The sequence below is a fragment of the Neopelma chrysocephalum genome, unplaced genomic scaffold (assembly GCF_003984885.1).
Source record: "Neopelma chrysocephalum unplaced genomic scaffold, ASM398488v2 Primary Assembly neopelma1_25, whole genome shotgun sequence".
In the NCBI taxonomy this organism is placed as follows: Eukaryota; Metazoa; Chordata; class Aves; order Passeriformes; family Pipridae; genus Neopelma; species Neopelma chrysocephalum.
The window spans coordinates 22,926,663-22,950,458 of record NW_020897694.1 but is presented as its reverse complement, the minus strand read 5'-3'; the positions used below and the strand labels follow the sequence as shown (position 1 = coordinate 22,950,458).

General features: G+C 35.5%; 1 protein-coding gene across 1 annotated transcript in view; it reads right to left on the bottom strand.

Moving 5' to 3' along the window:
* Window positions 1–23,796, bottom strand: part of GPC5 (glypican 5) — a 303,582-nt gene that overhangs the window by 165,280 nt on the left and 114,506 nt on the right. The window contains exon 5 of the mRNA XM_027675181.1: window positions 14,609–15,303. Coding sequence (XP_027530982.1) covers window positions 14,609–15,303 — 695 coding nt within the window. The remainder of the gene's footprint in view (window positions 1–14,608; window positions 15,304–23,796) is intronic.

The window sequence follows — 23,796 nt, the reverse complement described above, 5'->3', positions numbered from 1 at the left end:
CTGGGAATCATATCAGACAAGATATTAAGCAGACTGAACAGCATGTATTTTGTGTAAGCTAGCACACAGGCACTGGTGAAAAACTAACACTGCATGTGATTTACGAAAAGTTGGTTTCAACAGGTGGTCAACTTTCTTAAAGGAAAAAGGGAGAGAGGAGATCGCTGTTGGCTCTAAGACAGGGATACAATTTTTGAAGCTACCATGAGAAGGAGGAAAGAGTGTGTATGTTATACAGCAAGGATTATTGTTTCCTTTTGCATTTAATATCCCCACATGTAGGAACAGAGAAAGCAAGTAAATCTCATTTTCAAGTTATCATCACACATAAAAGAGAGAAGTACAAGTCTCAGGGACCATCTTTCCAACTAAGAACTGCTGTAGTGTTAATTAAGAAATACATTTAATATTTAAAATAGAATAAACACATCTAATTTTGATGAGTTTCTTGTTATGCATGGTGTAAGAGGTGATAATGTAAGACTCATTGAAGGTACTTGCTTAGGCCAGTGAAAAGAAGAAGAATCAGCATTATTGCTACACACGAATATTGAAAGCAAGAGTAAAGTCAAAACTGAACAGTCCTTTTGGGCTGTGGCTCACATGTCTTAACTCAGGCAGCCAAGTTATAGCTTGAATCCCCTTCAAATGAGATGCATGAATTTACCTGCAAGAGAATCGTCTCTGGACATATGACTAATGTCCTTCAAGGGATTACACTTTAAACAACCCTTAAAGTATTAATTTCACCATTTCTTATCAGAAGCAGTGTCTCTTTGGGCAGCATCTTACTACATTTGTCCTTGTCCGCAAATTCCGTTTCCAACCGCCCTCACACTATTTTCCCCATTAGCTCTTCTTCAGAGCACATTATAGCACACTGGACTCTCATAGCTTAACTGGACTCTCATTTCCCCCCCTTTAAGCCTCTACACTTTTTCTAGGCTTCATCCATCCTTATGTGAGTTTTCTCCTTCAGTGCTGCACTTTGCCAGCCTCTGCAGCAGCCTATCCCATCAGCCAGTCTACACTAATATAATGCAGATATACCAAAGGCACAAAATATTTTCATCCTTTTACTTGTCTCACTTTTCTCATATTCTGTTATTCTCGTTGATGTGACGCAGGGAGCTTTATGCTTATGATCAGCTTTTATGACAAAGCAACTGATTGATTGTCTCAGTTCCAGCTTGCCATACACTTTAACTAATGTGTCTTACCAACAATAAAAATAAGGGGTTAACAGAGAGTGAGAGTCACATCAAGATGGGAAGGAGACTCTGTCTCACGACAGGCATGGATTAGGTGTGTAGGTTGTTGTAGGTCTTAGGTGCCTTGCCTATCTGAACAAGCCACCTTTGCTGTCCAGACACACACAGAGACTGACTGCAGGGTGGGAGCCTATAAGGGAAGGAGAAATAGGGTAGAGATGACTCACAGGCTAATAGGGCCCCTAAACAGATGAGTACCAGTTCTTCAGGTCAAGGGGAAAAAATAAAATAAATAAATAAATAAATAAATAAATAAATTGCCTCAAGTTACAATAAACTGAAACCCCCCTATATACATTCGGCTTCCCTAGGAAAACAAGAGAATCCACAGTTATCTATATTTCCTGAATTTACAATAAAGTCTTGTTATATTTTACTCTAATAGGAACAAAAAACCCCCAATTTTTACAGTCCTAGTGCCTTGGAATACGCATGATACTTGTTTTATATGTGTTATACATATAAACAGTTTTTTCAAAGTACTGTCTAACAGCTTTTCTCTCTGTTCTCTTTGAGTCAATGCCTCCAGAAATGCATTGTGCAATACTAGGAAATTTGCATTCACTGATACATGTAAATACAAACCTTAGTTCCAAATATAAAATCTTTCTTCAAAATTAATCTTGGGTAAACTTTATATATAAAAATAACATTAAAAGCCAGTAATTATCTGAAATGTCTTTTTAAGAACTTAAGATTTTTTCTCACTGTTTGAAAATTCTACTAAAAAGCATTTGCACAGCACCACATACACCTCTGCCATTCTCACAAAGATATGCATGACAGTAACCATACTGCTGAGAACTCAGTTCTGTTAATAACAGCAACAGCACAAAGTTAGCTTACCAATCTTTAGGAGAGTCACTTACTTATTCAGACATACTTTGTTAAGAATGAGCTACTTCAGCCTGTACAATGGTAATGTCATCCTCTCCATTATCTTTCTCATATCTCTGATGTTCAAATCCCAGGCACCACTGACTGACCAACTGTGTTGGTTCTTCTTTGTGTGTTTGATACGTCATGCATTTATGGCTCACCCAGCTGAACCCAACCTGGGTTTTTTTAACTGTTCAGTAGTGTCTTTCACTTCTATGTAATGTTTAAACCATTAACTGTGTGTGCATGACTTTTGCCTCCCACACTAGCCTAGTCTTCAGTACCACCTGGTTTCTTCAGTAAACTTGTGTACATGAAATGGTCATATACTCTTATCTTGCCTTCAGGTGCCTGTTCTGTCTGTGAGCCAAATAATTAATAACCAAAATATTTCAACATTCTGTTTCCCAGTACAGGGATGACGATAGTCTAATAAAGAGATGAATACAGTTTCCATAATCATGTCTGCTTCTTTTTTTTTTTTTTATGCATTCTTTGTATCTCGAGGAATGAGTACATGGGGTAAATGTAACACCACCTAGTTGTATTTCCTCTGTTTTCTGAAGGACTACAACTATTAGCTACATTGTTTCTTAATTTTTAGTCTTTGGGCTGAAAAATTAACTTTCCAAGTAAAAATTCATGTAGTGCTATTATTGCTAGTCTTGAGAGAGACAGACTGGAATCATAACTTTAAGAGAAGGGGAATGAACTAAGAAATTACAATTTTGTATCAATATCTGAGCAGAATGCTTTCTTACTATCTTCCAGTTTCACTAGAATGGTATCCCTTCTAAATGTTTCCACAAACTGAGTGGATTTTTTTGGCTTCAGAAACCAAATCACTGAAGAGTGTGGAAAATGATCCTCAAAGGGGATCAAAAATACCCTGAGAAAAGTGAGACTGAAAAATCACCAGAAATATTATTCAGGAAAGAATTACACATCTCACTGAATTTCAGGAAGAATTAAAGACTGCTATAAAATTTTAAAATAGACAAGCCTCAGCAACTTATTTTTTTTTCCTTTGGTGAAATGTTCTTAAGTGCCGCACAATATTTAAGGACATAAAAAGAAACATCAGAAAATGATAAAACTCCTGATTTTCACAGTTCAGAAAAACCTATTGTCATTATACTCAGCACACTGCTATTATGCACAATTTGTATGCCACAGTATGATGACTGGGTTAATTAAAAGCTCTTGTAATAACCATGCAGTTAAATTACAATTAGTGCCGCACATGAACTTTATGGCAGTTTGATTTTGCTTGGTGCAATTCCTTAAAATGTCAACTTACGGTTACTTACAGTTTGGAAAACTGGGGCATCATAAACGTTTATATTTACACAGGACTGGACAATGATGGGAGCATCATATTAATAATGGTCAGACACTGTTCTCTAAGTTCACAAGCTCAAATGAGAAATCTGACACATTCTTTGTTTTGGTTTTGGTTTGTGGGGGTTTTTTTCCCCACCATAGAAATTATTCTTTCTCACCTCAGCATTTCTACTGAAATTATTTTACATCACATGACTGAAGCAAACTGAATGCACAGTCCTGTAGTGCACTTCAAACTAGATTTGCCAAGTGATTAGTGATGCTGCTACTGTGACAGAATTAAGACTCAGGAATCCTGAGACCCTCTGCTCCAATTTGGGTCATAGACTGTTGTGAAATATACAGAAGAGATGATCATCTACTGCAGTGCGTTCATAGTCTTTTTCACTAGTTCTTACTGCTGTGCACAGAGGGAAGAAAAAAACTTCTCTGTATACAAAATCTCTTGGGCTTAGACTCAGCTCTAGCCAGGAATCAGAATCAGGAGTCTGAAAATTGCCCTTTTCTTTATGTTTAACTCTTCTATGCTTGTTTTCAAAAGTATATGCCAGACTTCCTGTAAATGAGGTATGTGTCAAGTATTCTCTAGATTGATCCAGTCTTTCAGACCTGCATGGCATCAGAGTGGCCACAGTCCATGCAAGCATTAAAAACTGATTTTATTTAATGCATGTTTTAATTACTGATTAGTCTGGTGGCTTTCAGTTCTAACTGTCAGATCACAAATTCACCACATCCCTTAGAGTTAAATCCCCTCAATCACTCCTGAGCAAACAGACAGTTGAAATCTAATAACTCTAAATAATAAAGCAAGAATGAGACGGCAGGCTGGTTGAAAATACATTTGTTACACATAAAATTGTGGTTAACTTAATTTTTATTTTCTTTTCTAGAAGCATACAAATGAATACCTTCTTTGAGAAATAGATTCTTGATAAGTCACAAGCATTTCCAGCACCAGATTACTACTCAAACTACCCAAGATATTCATCCAGAAAAGCAATGAATTAATATTAATTTATGAAGTATCCTTGGTTTGTCTTATTCCAGTTAAACCACAAGAGGGAGCATCAGCATTTCAGTATTCCCAAGCACTTCAGCAGCCTTCTATCTTTTTTTTGCTTGGAAGAGTTGCTCATTTAATATCAAAATTCCATTTCAAAGAAAGATGCATTTTGATATGTGAGAGGGTGCACACGTGCATGGAAGAATAAAGTATTCCCTATCGAGACAAAATTCAAGATTTTGAAAACAAGGAGAGCAATCTGAGGTACAAACATCCATTTTTTCATTCAGAACAGGAAAAAAGACATTCACGTGAGATTGTTTCAGGAAAGAGTGGTGGAGTACCACCAGTGTTTGCAACCCAGGAAAACTATGCAAAAATCGTGTATTATTTCCTTTGCTTTCCTTGCAAATTTTGTGTTCTTTATCTGTGATTAGTTGATTTTAGCAATATGTCTTAGGCATACCAAACCAAGCAAGCTGTGGAGTTAGAGCGGCAAATTATGTTTCACACCTAGGCTTATGCATTTTACACAACTTTCAGGAGAAGTCCAAGACAAGTGAAGAGGCAAACATTGTGAATAAATGCCATGAGAAATAGAGAGCAAAGCAGACACTTAGAGTAATACCTGCTCAAATTAATAAACAATTTATAATAACCTGCAAGTTAAATCTTAAACAGGTTTGCCAGCTAATGACAATTTCAAAGCAATTTTATTCAAAATTGAAATTAAAATCTCAGACGATACATAAAAAGGTGCATTCATAATATTTCAATGGAGATAAGAGTCGGGAATGGTTTCAAACTCAAGAAAGGACAAATCCAATTCAAAGCAAACCCATGAAATGTAAGAGTGTGCCCCACACCCAGCAAGACAGTGTTGAGGAAACATAAAGGCAAACTGCAGATATACAAAATGCACACCAACCAGCAAAGCAGAGGTAGCCTCATCAGGAAAAACAGAAAGGATCACATGTTGCAAATAAAAGGCAAATAATTTTCTGTGATATATAAATTGAAGTACAACTTGGAGATACTGAAGTAATTATTTTACTCTGTTTGGCAGTAGTGCAGCATCAGTGCCATTGCTGTACAATTTCTTGGGGAAATGCCCCATCACTGGAAGTGTTCAAGGCCAGGTTGGATGGGGCCTTGAGCATCTGGTCTGGTGGAAGGCGTCCCTTGCCCATGGCAGGGGGATGGAACTAGATGATTTTTAAAGTCCCTTGCAACACAAGCCATTCTGTGATTCTGTTTCTACCGAATCTTCCGTCAAGATGGAGGACCAAGGAAGAGACAAAAATGCTAAGTTTGCAAGCCAGCTATTTTTAATTAGAATTTTTTTATATGGTTTTGTAAAAGACTGCTGTCCAAGCTGTTGAATTCTAGGAGCCACAGTCCCCAACTTTCATATGACTGAGACTCATATCCTCCTCCTACCACTACATCTATCAAAACTAGTCCTCCAGTCCTTTTTCTTGAGACTGTTCTCATATCTTATCAGTGTTTAATTATCTCTGCTTTCCTTCATAATTTTGCATGTTCTGATTGTAAAATAAAATTTAATAGACCATTAAATATGAGCTACTTAATATACTTTTAATTTGTGTCTTCTGGTCTTTAATTACTAAAACCGTAAATGGTTTTAATTCTGCTGCTCCATTCACAAGGGACTAACACTCAGCAAGTCTGGCAGTAAAAACAGTTGCTCCTCTCAAATAGGGCTGGGAGGGAAGGAAATTATTTTTTTCTTCTTTAAATGGCTTAATGTTAGGGGAAATCCTAATGTTCTTAGCCAAGTTACCCTGTAGCCAGAATACAGCACTGCCAGTTCAAATTCTTCAAAGGCAGTTCAACAAAAACTGCTTCTTATGAGAGGCTGCCAGCTGTCCTGATCCAAGTCTGCTTCAGTGGATGCCAAGGTGTTTCATTCATGTTCAGTGAAAACACTCTGTGGTTATCCTCTGAAAAGAAATTATATAAAACCAGCAGTAGCCCTTTCCAAAGATCAGCAGCTTGTGTGTAGTTTGACTGATTTATTTATGTTCTCTTGTAGTTCAAGTATACTTTATTGCTCATTACTTCTGTGTGCCTGCAAGTACAGCTCTGACACAGAGGGTTAGCACTGTGTTTTCTTGTCGGATACGGGTAGAATTCTTCATTACATCTAGGTCTAAGTCTATCCAGGGTCATCTGTGTAAACCAAAAGAAATTCAGTAGGAATGTGATTGTCAGTGAAAGCAGAAACGGGGCTCTATAACCTTTATCAAGTATGTTACTCACTTAAAAAAAGATATTACAACTTACAATACATAAAGAATTAGTGAAGGAAAAACAATTTGGCTGCATCAGCATATCTGCATAATATGTTTGTATTTTGTGGAAGGCTGTAATTTATGCTCCAGAACTGTGAAGAGCAGAGTAGTTTTGTAAGATTCTGCAACAAAAGCATGCAAGTTAATAAAATCATGTTCACTTAGAGTAACAGTCATAATGCATTATTTTGGCATAAGACACTGTTGATACCTCTTTAGATAATTGGACGGTCACCTTCTCATGATAATAAGAATCAAAAAACATTAGAAAAAAAGAGGATGGAAAAGCTTACTATCTAGTTAGTCAGCATTTCAGAGAATCTAGGTGTTTCTCCTCCATTCTGAACTGCATCTTACAAGAATAGTGGTTTTGCTTCCTGTATCTGTATATTAACTGTTTCAGTGTCTCCTCACTCTCTTCTTTGAACCTGGAAAAAACAGGTTTCTTTGAAAATCTTTTGTGACATACAAGAGAGTCACTTATTCATACATGTTCATATCATTTCTAGGACCAAAATAGTCCAAAAAGTGCATTTGCTTCAAAATATCTGTATTTGCCCTCAAGAAAAACCTTCCTTTCCAATACAAAGGATTGGTAGTGGTTTAAAGAACAACTGAGATAGCAGAAGTCTGCTCAGCTCAGTTAGCTCACTTTGTGAAGAGTTATTCTGTTTCACAATGAAAAAGGAAGAACAGAGAAAAAAGAAAACATATATACAGCTTACAGAAAGGATTCTTAGTGTCCTTTGACAGTTGTTCATACCTTTTATTCAGCTTTGGAGAAGGAGTGAAAAGGCTCCTTTCTTCTCTTTTTGCAAATGAGAAGAATCAGACTGCACCATTTTCAGCCTCTTAGAGCATCTTCCTTCCCTTAGTTAAGATGCCCAGTGAACACACTGAGACAAGGCTGTCACAGTGCCAAAATAGAGTTAGATATCTATCATGTCACCTAAACCTAGAACATGATGGCAGCTCAGACTCCTTACTCCACATTTTTCAGACCTCTGAGTCCTCTTTTGCCTAACAATCTGCTAAAAAAGGAGAAAAAACCTGAGATATATTAAAGATCCTATACTTTCTTGACATAACAGATCTCAATCTTAAAAAGGGAGTGCAGCAAATTTGAAACACAGAATCACAGAATCGATTTCCAAATATTCAAATAATTTCAAATTGTGAAGTGGATTTTCTCAAAACACATTAAATAGGAATGCATAATGCATGCCATGATGTATTCCTACATTATTTACTTGGCAGACTATGTTGAACCTATCTTATATAAACCTGCACTACTCAGCATTACTTGCCAAAACGATGTGTGTACGTTGGTAACTGTGGTGGGTTAGACTTGGCTGACAGCCAGATGCCCATCCAGCTGGTCTCTCACTCCCCTTCCTCTACAGAACACGGGGAGAAAAATAAGATCAAAAAGCTTACGGGTCAAGATAAAGACAAGCAGATCACTCACCGATTACTGTCATGGGCAAAACAGCCTCACCTTAGGGAAGACAAATTAATATATTGCCAATTAAAAATACAGTAAGATGGTGAAAAACAATGTTCAGACTAAAAACACCTTCTTCCTAGCTCCCCACTCCTTCATCCCAGGCTAAATTTAATTCCTTCATTCCCAGCTCTTCTGTCACCCCTCAGTCCCTCAAGTGCTGCAGGGGGGTTGGGAATTGGGAATTGTGGTCAGTCCATAACACTTTGCTGGGGCAACTGCACTCCATACAACAAGTAACTCCACTGTAGGAGATGCAGGCAAGGAACCTGAATTTAAAAAAAAACACTTTTGAGAAAAGTGTGAGACATGAACTTGACACTGGATTTGAACATTAACAGGTCTGGGACATCAACCACCTCTCTAGGAAACCTGTTCCAGTGTTTGGCCACCCCTTCGGTAAGGAAAGGTTTCCTAATATCAAGTCTGAACCTCCCCATTTATAAAATAGTGTTTCAATATTGATTTTAAAAATAACAAAATTTTGAATGCATCACTTCCAAAAGATATATTTATTTAATTTTACGTTAGTCATAAGAAAATTAAGGTGGCAAGAGCAAATGTACATTGTTTCCTTTTGAAAGTTTCAAAATCCAAAAGTAGGAGTCATGAATAATGCTAAGATGGCAAAGCAAGAAAACAAAATCAAAAGAAGCAAAATAAAGATTAAAGCCCTTACCCATTTTGCTAAAGGGTATGCAGCATTCACAGTCTTCAAAATCAGAGAATGATGAAAGTTTTCTCGATTAATGAGGTCAATTAGATAAACTAGTGGTATAATAGTCACTAAATTTGATAATGAATGCATGTCCCTTCTGTGTACATACTGTTGGGTGCACTGAAACACGTGGAAATAACATTAGAAGACATTCATGTGACATTGTTTAGACAGACTGAATTGTATTAGAAGGGATATTTCTTACTTCTTTTTTTTTTCTTCCTTTACTCTATTTTCCTGAATTTTCAGTTTTATTGGAAATGCTTATTTTCATTCTTCTCTTTTCCTGAATTTTTATTAGATGGATAACTCTTAAGTTTTTCAAACAAAATCAGGAATGCATATTATAAACACTGCCTGGAAGTACAGCCTAATATTTCCCTTAGAGAAAAATACTGTAATTATATCTCTGATCGTTATCTGATCAATGATTTCTTTAAAGTAGGGACAAAAATAATTATTTTTAATATAATTTCAAATAGCTCGTGAACTTACTCCACATGATTGACTAATGTACTCTGAGTAAGCAACCAAAGAGCAGTGCCTATAAAGCACTAGGCATAAAACTGTTGTATTTATAGGCATATAATCATCTAAGTAATAGATTTTAGCTACGAAGGAAGTGGGTTCACAGGATAGCTGGTTCAAAAGATCCTCATTTCTTGCATCTCCCTAAGTGCTTTAACCTGTAAAGCTATGAAAGTTACCACATATCCAGGCACAGCACTTCCCACAATTAGAAATGCTGTTAATCTGGTTTTTTGTTCACAATCAAGCTTATAGTTTTCCAAAAATAAAACTGCAGTTATAATATAGCTTGCAGTTGTATGTTTTGTACATATTTGGGATTACCAAAAGCTGTCTTTTCATCACCATCTTTCCAATCCTTTTTCAAACCTAAAATATTAATTTGTTTAGTGCACTTCTACAGAACTTCATTTTTTGGAATGCAATAAGGCTGTGTGGCTTTTCACTGGAGAGACCCTAATAAAAGTAGCTACATAAAACAGATCATAGAAGGAATAGAAAAAATCCCATAAATATTATATTTATAATGCTTGTGAATGTTCCTTTCATGGGAATTTTAAATCTAAACCATCACTATATTACAGCAGTTCTGACTGTTTACAGCTAGTCATTTCAAGCAAAAATAACCAGTAAGAAAATACAGCCCTAAATATAGTCTATTAAATTCTTCCTGCTAGCATTCTATGACAGAAGAAAGATGTTGTTTTCTTTACAGTACTAAACAGCTGATTAAAAAAAAAGTCTCTTTTAATACAATACAATTATGCCTATTTTTTAGAAGACACATAACTTAAGATTTTCTTTCAGTATTAAACTGAGATGAAAGGACTTGAGAACTTTCATAATTTTGATATTTTTGTTATCTGGAACTGTTTGGAAAACTTAGAACACAGTGAAGACATAAAGCTTTTGAAAATCCCATTCTGAATTTTTGTAGGTTTATATTACACACAGAAGTGCATACAAGAATTTTACCAAACCTGTAGCACAAATTCCTCACTTTCAAGATGAGGAAATGCCAGAATTTCTGAGTGTGGGTTTTTTTTATTTTTTTATGTTGCGTTTCTGATTCCCAATTTTTATATGCATATATAGCTCATCGCCTTTAATATCGTGGTCACATACTTCATTTTCCTTCAGATCCCAAAATCATCAGTGCCCAGAATAGCCAATGAACGACTAATCAATATTCCTCTGAATCTCTTTTATTCAACATTAAACTCAGTAACCATTGATCTTTTGGGAATCACAAACAACAGTTTCATGTAAAGTTTGGAGAAAAGACTTAATTATAAAGCCTTGTGAATTTTCTCTTCTCTCCTTTTCCTTTCCCCTCTCCTTTCAACTCTTGCCTGATATCAGACTCATCTCACCTCCTCTCAGGTCCTGTGTTTGTTCCACTCCAATGAACCTCAGTTGCCGTGTTACCCAAAGTGTGGCAGCACACGTCTTCAAACACAAAAACAGAACTACGGCTCAGAGCACAGACAGCTCCTTCAACCAGCTTGACTCTCAGCTGTCAGAGCAGTGTGTACACAGGGAAAGGGGTGGAAACATAAAGCTGAGCTGCTCCTGCCAGAGCAGGACTTGGGCAATCCAGAGTAAGACTGGTTTAAGTTGCTGCTGAACTACACTGTGAGTGACACAGAAACTTGCCCTTCCATGGCATGGGACAGTGCCATTAATCTATGCATAAAGAGAATGGAAACACTCTTATGCTGAGAATAGTAGGCTCCTTCCATACCAAAACTTTGTAAATCTTGCTAAAATCTCTTTGTCCTTCTGTCTGAACATTGACAGTGGCTGAATAACAGTACAGAGGTAACATGAAACAATTTATTACAACTTGTAAACAAATTTCCATGGGATTTTTGGTTTGGGAGGGGTTTTTTGTTGTTGTTTTGGGGTTATTTTGTCTGTGGGGTTTTGGTTTTTTGGCGGTTTTTGTGTGCTTTTTTTTTTTAACATTTATACAAGGCTTAAATGTGTTATAAAGTTCTTGTGCATTCATTCCAGCTGTACAGTGCCCTTCATGGGAATCTCCTTGACTAAACACAAGCTCAGAGACCAGCACAAAAGAACAGGATGAATCTGCAAGGTGCTCTGTAACAACAGGTACCTTTAGCTGTTACCCAATTCTTAAGAATTACATACCATCTTTCTCAGGCTGTCTTAATAATGCTTCCTGTTCTTGCTTTGTATTATGCAGCTCTCTTAAACCTATATTACATTATATCTGCAGGAACATACATGCAGATGTTTGCTAAAAAAAAAGGAGTTTGTTCCAACTCCTACCAGCTAAAAAGCATAGGGTCCACTATGCACTGAGCAATACCAGTAGGTAAATGGACATATATAGACTTCATGAACAGAAGTGTCATTAAATATATATCAATGCGAATGTGTGAAAATACATATATATGTGAATAGTTGCACAACCCACACTTCCCACTAGACTCTGCAGAATAGCATAAAATAATGCCCAGGTATCGAGATGATGAACAAGTGCTGCACTTATTTGTCAGTCAGCAGAGCTGTGGGAGGTAGGAATTAAATGTGAATTTGAAACAGGAAGAACGAAGGAAAAGACAAATTCCATCTACAGACAGCATGGCATTGCTCTGCTGACCCAAGTAGAAAAGGGAACAAGCTGCAAATTACCAGAAAAGGAAGCCATGTTATACTGGCATTAGTGGTCTTTCCACATCACACAGAGTTTAAAGTATAAATATACATCAGATTCAAATATTCATGCAACATGTTAGAAAAATTCCTTTACATATGGTAATTTACACAAACATACACATGAACAGAAAAAACCCTACAACTACATGTATCACTAAGCAGGATATTCTGTAGATTCTCATATTAACACTTGCATATGTATATATGATACTTCCAAACATTTAAACATTTTTTTCTCTGTTTGCTTCCTTAAAAGTCACAAAATATAACAAAATTCACTTTTAAAACTGCAGAGACTGCTACGTGCTTAAGCAAGCCATTACTTGCTTGCTCATAATCATCTTTTCCCTTACTGTTAAAATCACTGATGCATTAATTGCTTATCAAAACTTGAAACAGTTCACGAGTCATTTCAAAGATAAAAGAAATAAATATTAATGAGCCAATTTCAATGGAATTAATGTCCTCTGCATCTTAAAGCTGAAAAACTGTATTTATTACATGTCAGAATTGTCTTGATACCTAATAAATGGGAAAATATGAAATATGAAATATACTGACTAATTAGATCACCATTTTTCAAGGGATCATTGCATCATAGTCTTATTTGGTCAAATTAAAGATCAAAGAAAGAATTGATTAAATTAAAACAGAAATTAACTGAAAGAGATGTTTAGGTCTGATGCAGCTTGAGTGAAAAATGAAGAATTTAGGGTAGAAATTTTGGAAGTTATTCTATATCAGACGATCTTAACAGAAGTAAACACATGATCTTCAAACAAACACATTGGTAACAAATATCATTACATAAGAAATTTTAGTATTCTGTACATTGTATGAAGAAAGGAGAGAAGAGAGGCATAGAGTTTTCAGGAGTAACAAAAGCATTTTATTTTGGATCAATATGAAATTTTCATTAAACCAAAACACTAGGTGGAGGGCTCTTCACCCATTTAATTTTTTTACTAAAATTCAGTGAAATACACTATTTTGGAGTGTAAAAACTTTCATTTTGAAAACATGAGTGTGCTGAGAGACTTTTAAGTCTGGGTCCATGACAATTCACTGCTGAAAATCCAAGTCTAAAACTTTTCAAATTAAATTACCCAGGATGAAATAGGAAACACAAGTCCTTTCCTTGAGCCTTTACTTGCTTGTTCTAGCTTCTTCCTGAAAATTATAGGCAAAAAAGATCCCACAGAAATCAAAGGAGCAACAGGGTATATCCCTGAAAGGCAACTGTAGCTCTGAAATAACTTGAATTAGACAGACATCAGTGAGCCATTTTTGAGTCAAACTGTTAGTGAAAAACCTTTTCCAAAAAAAAAAAAGACAGTTTTTCTCAAGAAGTTCAGCAGCAGGATATTATAGTTCATGTAGCTGGCTGGTATAAAGCAGTTAAAATGGGAAATTCACAGACTGAGCAATTTTCCAGTTACTCAGTGACTAAGCAGGATGAAGAATCAGTTTTAATAGACTCTGAGTCTTAGTAAGAAATGAAAAATGCTTTATTTATTGTATTAGGTCAAGTTGTTTACTGTCAGAGATCCTGTCAGCTGCTTAGCAGAAGAAACTGCTTCAATCTCAGCTAGTCACGTACTGAGGCAGGCTAGGGCAGTCCTAGAAGTATTACTGCACCTCAGCTAATGCCACACCACAGGGACACCCAGACACCCTCTTCAGACCAGTGTGTACCGTGAAACTAAAGACATCTCCCCAAACCAAGTAATCCGATCCAGCATTTAACATAGAATATGTCACTGTCAGTGAAGTCTGAATGTAAGAATACAGAGAAAAATACAATTACAAAACATAATATAGATTAAAAATAATACATGAAAAATTCAAATTTTGGTACTTACTTAACCTTTATAAATTAGCAGATATACTAGGGTTTTTCCTAATGTGTAGCTAAGTAGTGCACACTTTCCCTAACGGTATCTTAAAATTCTTCACTTCATGCATTCACAGCTAACAGAGCTCTCACATAACTCACTTTTTCTCTCAAGTATATGTAAGGAAGCACTCAGTTTATGTTACAAATGAACTGTGCTACTTCCTCTGAAACCTAAAAATTATGGAAATAATATATGCAAAGTTACAGGTTCTCTAAGGCAGGCCAATAGTAGCTAAAATAAGGATTGCTTAAATTTATCATTATGTGCACACAGGATAGCAACGAAGTGATTAAGAATTTTTCTTATGTTCCTGAAAAACACTTTTTGTGCTCCTAAAAATCGCATTGTCAAATGAAGCTGAACTCAAACGTGTTCCTCACCATAAAAATGGCCAAACAAGAAAGAATTATCAGTCATACTTTTCCTATTGTCACTGAGTGTATATAAACCACCTTCTTACCTGCTCAGATAACTCTGGCCCATGGATATGAGCCTGTACCAGAGCATCATTAACAAGTGAATGAAAGTTGAGAAGCACGTGCTCAATGTCGTGTGTTCCACTCATGGCGCTTGAGAGCTCCTCCAGGGACCGAACATATCCCCGCCAATGAAGATCAATTTCTGCTATGCTGGCTAAGCAGCCCCGGATGATGTTGAGGCAGTAGCCCATGCAGGGCTTGCTCAACATCACTCCCTGGCAGTGGGGGCAGTACCGCATTCTCAGTAAAGCTCTGCTGCAGTCTTTGGAGAAATGCAGGTGATCTGTCGTATTGATCACTTCAATCCCCAAATTCAGAGCCTGCAAGAAAGTCCGGCTGGATAAGAGTGATCTTCCCATTTGTCCCATGGCCTTTTTGGGAATGTTGCCAAAGGGCCTGATGTCTCTTCTCGCCATTCGGAGGCACTCTGCATATTCCACTGAAATGTCAGTCAGACCGGGGTTAATCACGTGGTTGTAGACTACTGGAAACAGAGTGTCAAAAAATCTATTGACAAATTTCTCTGTGCTAATGTCTGTGCCAAACACGAAGAGTCCAACATCAGTGAAAAACTCCTGAACATGCACAGTAGCCTCAGCAGCCATGTTTCTATATGCAGTGCAGAAAAGTGCGCTTGTGTAATTCTCAGCCAGTCTGATAAGCATTTCAAAGGTTTCTGTAATTAATAAATCAATCAATCAATCAATCATTATTTTTAAGGGTTAAAAAATAAGAAATTAGAGTAATAAGAACTTAAAACAGTTACATTAGGACAACTTACATTTATCCCAAATGAATTTTTGCATTAGAATTTTTGAAGAGACAAACTTCTCACAAATTATGACAACTGTCTTTTGTATATATGGAAACACTTTACAAATAATGTTTAGACACAATTAATAATCCATATGTTTTCTTTGCAGGTTATATTAAATACAGCCTAAAAAAAGGCATCTCCTTGGATGCAGCAGCCCAGAATAGCAAGGACAAAAATTTAAGTCAAACTGATTCTTGGTTTAGATGGCTTAAATAATAGAGTGTGAAGAATATTAAAGGTTTATATGAAAATAGCTATTTTTGTAACTGTAAATTCAGTCCTTTACACAAATTTTACCAATGCTTTAGATGAAAATTATTAGGTAATATTAGTAAAATAGTGATGTTTCAATAATTCCTACAGAATTACATTAATAAGGTTTTTATGACCCTTTTTTTTAATTACTACTTTTCCTAGATGAAAACCTAGATAAAAACATCTAAAATGTCTGTCTCAATCCACGGCTGCAGTATCCTATAACCAAGAGCACAAACAGTAGTTGAAAGAATAAACCCGCTGCACATGGATAATCAATAGATTTTACAATATAGTATAAACAATAACAAATCTTCAATATTTAACTACATTTCCAGTGCCTCAGCAAACCCCAGATGAATGAGTACAATAATCAACTGTATAACTGATAGACTATTTGTGCTTTTCTAAACAGGATATTATGATACTGACCTACCTCTCGTGTTTACAATTCTGCATAATGCTGTTTAATTGTCATTTTAGGATTTCTTACAAAATTTGTTATTCAGGTTTATTCTACTGTCACATTTTCTACTTTATAACCACCAAGGCTATTCCAGAGATTTGTTTTCCTCTCAGACAGTCTGGCAGACCTATGTTTACTTTCAATACTGAACAGCGCCTATGAATACCTTACAAGGGCAATCCATGTCATTTACAACACATTCAGACACCTCAGTGACAAATCAAGTTATGCTGGTTCAATACTGCAAGCGTATCATAGACGTAGCAATGTGTTTCTTTATCTTTTAAATCTATGGGCTCAGGTTAATATAATCAGGCCTAATTATTCAGCCACATAACAGAAGTGCTGAGTTTTCAATCAGTATAAATCTAATACACATAAAATACATTTAAAATATAACCAAGATGAGTTAGACAAGCTCTTTTTATTGTTATTAAATGATTCTTTAATCTGCAGGCTCAGTGCCTCTTGTCTCCATCCTTTATGAGATCTTCATATTAACCACTATACAATATCCTACAGAACTTTTGGCAGTACTACTGTCAATAATGTCTAGCATTTACCAGAGATGACATGTCAATTTTATTTTTCTTTGTCTACAATTAAAATTAATGTTTGTACATTCCTAAGTCAAAAATCAGGGTTTTCAATATCTTAATCCATTAATTTTTTGAAAGAACAGGTCTATTTCTCTTCCTGATTTTGCTAAGAAGGAACAAAACTCAAGGCTAGGAAAAATGCAGATGTACTTGTTTTATGTATTGCATTTATTCACCTGATACTTCATATCAGTACATGTATATACATTATTTTTTTATAATAGTGTATTTAACAAAGTGATCACAAAGTGATGCAAAATAACTATCAAGTCATTGCTTTAAAAGATTTGCTCTCTTCATATTCTTTAACCTTTCTGTTCCTGAGAGCCATGGGTAGTTCTAAACTGCAAAGATGTCCCAGTTTAGCCATCAGTCTAACTTTAAAAGAAAACTCAAAAGTATACACATGCCCTGTTTACTAGAAAAATTCAAAAAGAAAACAAAAAAGAAATATTGTTTTTTATTTCTAGACATTAATCAGATTTAATGGAAATATCGCACAGAATGAAATAGAATCTGGATTGGATTTAAAACAGCCCTGTGATTCTCATTTTTAATAGTTTTGGCAAAATGTCTTTCTACTACAGGTACCTTGGAAAATTAATTTGAAATAAATTTCTATGAAACCATGTTGTTCTAAAACAACTGCACTTTCTTAAGTTTACCCTTTTTTCACACAGATAAATGTACTATAGAAGCTGCTAAATAAGTAAATGCATGGTCTAAATTCTGAGCATTACCTTTTGAAACACACATAGTACTTAATGCAAAGATAATCTAATAAATTAAAAATCCAGTGTTAGTAGTGGGCCAACAAGTTGTGAAGTCTTATAATTCAGCAGTAATTTATCAGCCCACATTAAATATCATAAATTAATTCACAGTGAGTCAGAGTAATATATAGAAATCAATACATTACAACCAGACAGGTTAAAATCCATCCTTGAATTATGGATATTGTATTTAGCAAGACTGCCTTTCACAGTCCAGAGGGGAACCAAAACTCATGAGCCTGGATTACCTTAACGATCAGCCCATAACATACAGGAATCCAGATAACCAAATCCAAGCAAAAGCTGAAAAACCTAACAATCATATGAGTTTATTTTGATTTGAAAAATCTTATGGGAAAGCATTAGCCTGTTGACAGCTGCCATTAATGTCTGGTGATTTCATAAGTTTTCCTTCTGTTTATGAGTAGCACAAATAACCCAGAAGCATCAAACTCCCTCTCCTAAAGACTTATATTCCAATCAAATGTACCTTGTATACATTGTCCTACTGGAGTCATGGGGAATGTCTCAGTTAAAGTATACAACCTAGCTAGCAAAAGGCATTCAAAAATTGTGAAAAAAAATTGTGGAAGAGAAATTAAACCACACAGTATTACATTTATAATATCTTTGTTTAGAATACATCAAACAGAGATATATGTATAGATGGGAAATTCAGTGTACCTATTCCTAACTACAAAGTAGTACGCAGTACCAGATATACTGCAAAATCCCATCATTTACCATATCAGAAAAATGAGCTGGAAGATTAATGTTTTCAAGATATATTAATGGGTTACTAAGAATGAACTCATTAGGGCATTGCCTGTGAAGGTTATTTGAGAGAGAGATAAAAAGGATAAGTGCAAGCAGAATAGATTTGAGACTCACTAAAAATGCTCCTCATTAACACATATTTCAATTAATCCATTTCATAAATTGTAGACTCACTGTTGAAGTCAGTAAGAAAACAGGTGTAACAGATTAAACCTATAGCACAGCCAACTTTGTGTTCTCAAATGCTAGTGATACACCTCAGGCTTCGCAGCCCAAAGTACTCATAACAGACTTCAGAATTTGTCATATCTTCTTTGGTCTTGAATTTATTTTAGCTGTCTTTGAAAAAAAACAGAAACATTTAAGAAACTTGAATTAGAATCAGTTGACCATTGTCTAAGTTGTCTGTGTTCCATGGCATATTACTCAGATATTCAAATATCAGAGTTTCTCACATATCCTGCAATTTTGGGTTTGGTTTAGTAATACTGTAATTTTCTTTAGTTGTGGTTTGTGTTGGGGTGTTTATGGTCTTTTTAGCATCAGGACATGCGGAAGTCGGTATATGACAGTTTTATTTGCAATATTAATAGGAATTAGCAATCATACGCAATTTAGGCTAAAAGCATTAGTTACACTAAAAAGAACTGCTGCACTTTGAAAAGAAACAGCAAATTCTCTGAAATCCATATGTAAGGTGTGCCCTCTTTTTTTCCCATAACAAAATTGTGAGGACTCATAAGAAACTCTTTCCCAAGTTAACCAATAAACAGAATGTAGAAAACATGTCCCAAAGCCAGATGACATGAATTTCACACATTATTGTGCTACATCCTTTCCTGATCCTGAACTGATAACAATACTTCTTATTCTTATTTTATAATCTACTTAATATCATCATCAGTGTTAATCTGTGCTTAGTAACCCTGATACCAACTATTCTGCCATGTAGAATTTGCTTTCTAAATCAACAAATTCAGGTGTTTTTTTCTTTTCCTTCTTCATCTTGCTATCTATACATTCAAGAACAGGCCCTGCACTGCAAGAGGACTCAAGTTCAGCTGACCTGACACCATGATCTCTAAGTCTTGTAATTTGCTTGGGTTTTTTTTATGAAATGTTGGAATAAATTTATCTTTTATTCAGTTCTCTGGAGTTACATTAATTTTTATGACTTAATGGAAGTCACCACAATTGATTCACAACATTAGTTTTGAACTTTTCAGTGCAACTTACTGCTGTTGATTCTAAAATATCTAGCCTTAGAATCTGCTATTTAATATACTCCTAAATAGTAATTGGAATGTAAAGTATTTAATCATATCTTGATATATTATATTTTAATACTGAATGACTTTCATATGAATGAAAGAATAAATAAATGATTACATTAATGAATATCATCAAGTTATTATTTTATCTAGTTATCATCAGTGATTCCACTTTTCTCCCCAAACTGTGCTTCTTTTCCTTTTTTTCAGTCTGTTGTTATCCTTTTGATAGTGCTGACTATGGAAACATTCATCTAGTCATTTTGGAAGCAACATGGGCAGATTGTTTTGTATGGTGCCAGGAGAAGAAATAACAAGCAATTAACAGAGCTCAACCAAACCATTTTTTATCTCTTGGATTCTGTTTATGTTCTTTCTGATACACTGCTCCATGTATTTCACAGGCAATGCTTTCCCAGAGAAAAATATTTCTAAATTCTGAATATATTGCTTATTACCCTGGAATGAAATACACTTGGGGTTGCAAGCACACCACTGAGGGGAATCAGAGCTTTAAAGCTTCTTATAATGAAACTGTTTGGAAAACATTTTGACTTAAAATGTTGTGCATGGTTTGCCAAAGGACTTAAATTGATACTGAGTTAACATAACTATTTTTACACATTTTCCATAAAAAAAAGGATGGCAAGTCATCTCAGACGTATGAAAAGGGTATTTTTTGAAAAAAGAAATTCATAGCAGGATGATGTTGGGATAGGAAGGTCAGAAAATTAATTGATTAGAAGGCTAATTTCACTTCACATAAATTCAAACATATATATGATAGTTGACAAGCACTTCTAAGACATGATTCATCTCTCTAACTTGAGATTACTACTTTGAGTTGAGATGAACTGCTAGCTGGAAGTGATTGTTCCTCTCCCTTTACTATAAAGTGATTTCACAGTGAAGCCCTATGATTTTTGTAAGGAACTGGTATTAAGAGACAGTGTCCTTAAACAAAATGCAATACTGAAATTTATACAAATAAAGAGATGAGATGATCATGCTTCTATAAAGTAGTTTTAATGGTAGATAAATTACAAACTTCTTATGCATTTATGCAAATCTTCTTTCCCTCTGCACACCTGTGAATATGCTTTTCTTAGAATAAAATAAAGTATATTCTTGGTTCCAGAGAGCTGCCTGAGCATCATGACTATACACGCTTACTTTATAAAATGTAATTATCAGGGAATCACAGGGAAATTGCTCATGAAGAGAAAGAACAACTTCAGGAAGATTTCCATAAAACCATTATAATGACTGACAAGAGACAAAGCTTTTGTCTTTACATTTAAAAGTTTAGAACCTGTTATCCCAGTTTTATGTTGACAATGTTCATTCAACTCCAGTAAGCTGATTTTTGATTTATACGCGTTTAAGTGAAATGTTAATTGGGTTCTAGCAGATGCAACATTTCTCACACATCAAACAAGTAAATATATTCATTTTGTATCACTGAATATTTAATCTCACAGCTTTCTTTTAAGTGTTGGTTGAGGTTTGGTTAATGCCTGTATCCAATAGTCTGAGGAATTCCACACTAAAAATTGTCATACCAGTCAGTCAAAAGAAGTTAAGGAGTTTGTTTACTTAACATATGACTATACGTAATGGGTTTCAAGGAGCCTCCAGAGAGCTTGGTAGGGGCTTAGTTGCATTTTCTATCTTTCACGTCACTTTGCTTCAGTTCATATTTACTGAGAAGAAAAAACTAAAAAAAAAAAGATGAAAAAAATGTCCTTTAAGGCTGCATTTCTTAAACATCAGCACTTTAGCTCTGGTATATCAGTGATTAGTGATCTAATCACCGTGATTAGTGATACGTGCAAAATTCTGCTTAAAGTAGGTGATACAAAAAGCATTTTGGTCTGTGCCATGTACTTCAGTATCTAGTTTTTGGAATGCTATAAAAAGGAATGAAGTATGCACTTCCAAGTTTCAGACAGGTTAATAAATGTAGCATTTCTCACTTGACAAGATAGAAACTCACAGAAGGTAGATAACCAGGCAGACAAAAATGTTCTTTCACAATTACAAGCAGAAAATAGCACCTGTCAACAATATAAAAACTCCAGTTTGCTAAACTGGTTAGGAAAGGACATACGGATTTAGTATATAAACTTATCAAAGTTAAGTGAAATTCAGCTCTTGGGAAGTATCAGGAAAAAGAAATTGCTTCTAGAATGACTTTTTTATTCTGTGTAGCTGCTTTTGATGATAACATCTTAAAATCAGATATTGATACGGATTGGAATAGTCCACTCTACTTTGATTTATTCTTTTTTTTCCCAGCATGACTCCTGATTTTAATACAATTGATTTCTACACCAACTTCTAACACATTCTTTAGAAAGAACTAAATAATACAAGATAAATGATCCATAGTTGCTAGTAGCTTTCGCACTTAGAATGATAGAATCATAGAACGGTTTAGGTCCCACTGAGATTCCTTCCGTTCTGTCTCCTGCAGGCCATGGATCTCCATGCTGATATAGTCAAATGACTCAGATAAAATTTAGAAACCAATAAACGATTTATTGAAAATGGCAAATAAGTAAATCAGCGCGCTGGGTGTCCGGGAGGACCTCTGCCTTGCCACGGACCGCACCCACAACGGTCAAAAGCCCCTCCTTTACATCCTCTGCAACCAACTCCCCCTCAGTCATATCAGTCCATTATTGGTCCCTATTTTGTGGGTTTTGTTGTGTTTGGTTCTTGCTTCGCGGGCTTCATTCACAATGGTTCTCAGTTCGCGGGCTTCCCCACTATTGGATTCCTGGTTCGCGGGCTTTTAGTCCCGTTGCTGAGGGAAGACAATGGCTGCTCCTGTCCTCACGACCAGCCATGTTGGGGCTTTTTCTAGAAGTGTCTATCATAACTTTTTCTAGAAGTGTCTATCATAACTCTGGGGCTAATACTTCACAGCTTTGTTCCCTGAAAACATACTCAGAACAGACATTATAAAACAACAGGATAGTTGACAAGCCTTGTAACTACAGTGACTCAACACTCTCTGCTATTCAGCACTTAATGATTCCACAGGAATATCAACTTAAACAACAAGCTTAACTTAAGCTTAACAACTAATTTATTTGTAAACTTTATTAACTCAGAACTTTATTAATTCAGAACTCATTTGATGAACAAATTATTCAATTTACTTATCACAATGCCCTACCTCTGCTGAGGTGGCAGACCGAAGGACCTGCCATCTGATTTTTCAGTCTAGTTGTCTGGTTTCATGACACCAATGAACAAGAAGTCAAAACCTGAATTTCTTTATTTAGTCTGGATTTCTTTCTATAGTCTACATATGCTGTCAAGAAGCAGACAACTCCGTGAAATTTTTTTAAATATCTTCTCCTTAAATGCCAATCCAATTTTTAATGAGATTATTATCTCATCTATTATTTTCTGAGTTCATTTTGCATAGTGTTTCTTTATGTCTGTTAATGTTTAGTCAGAGCTCACTCAATGGACCAGAGAACAACAGATGTTAGATTTAAATGCAAATGAATTGTTTACTGTATAATTACATGAATATGGGCTGAATATCATTAAATTATTCTCTTAAGCTTTATGTCTTAATACTCTTTAGACTTCACCAAGTTCTTTCCAAATACACAAAAGATAATTTGCCTTTTTAAATGCTGTTTTTTACTTTCATAAAGATGCTGAATATAATCAGTACATTATCTATTTTTACTCTAGAGCTTTACTGGGGGTGCTAATAGCCTTCCACCCTGCCACTATTTGTAGCTGCTCTGCTAAGCCCTGTTCTGCAAATGCTGCTGCAGCACTGCTGAGTCACACATTCTCAAGGCTTATAATGCTTTCCATGAAGAAGCTGGAGATATAAGCTGATGGAAATATGTGTCTCTTCCAAACTGTAAGCCCACGGAGATTTCTATCCCATCATGTGACTTGCCCCATCATGTAATGTGACACGGGGTAAGCATATCATGCATCACTCAAAACGGATCATTTCCTCCCCATTGCCTTTACAGCTGTGTATCCTAGATCATGTAGGACTGAGATATCTATCACTAGAGAATGAAACCACACAGAAACGAGGGGTAGAAGGCACTTGCGATGTGCTCCAATCCATCCTTTGAACCCATGATCTTATATTTTAACATCTTCATCTGAAGAATTCTCAAAAAGTGTACATTAACAGAGAGGCCACAACCTTCAAGAAAATCATT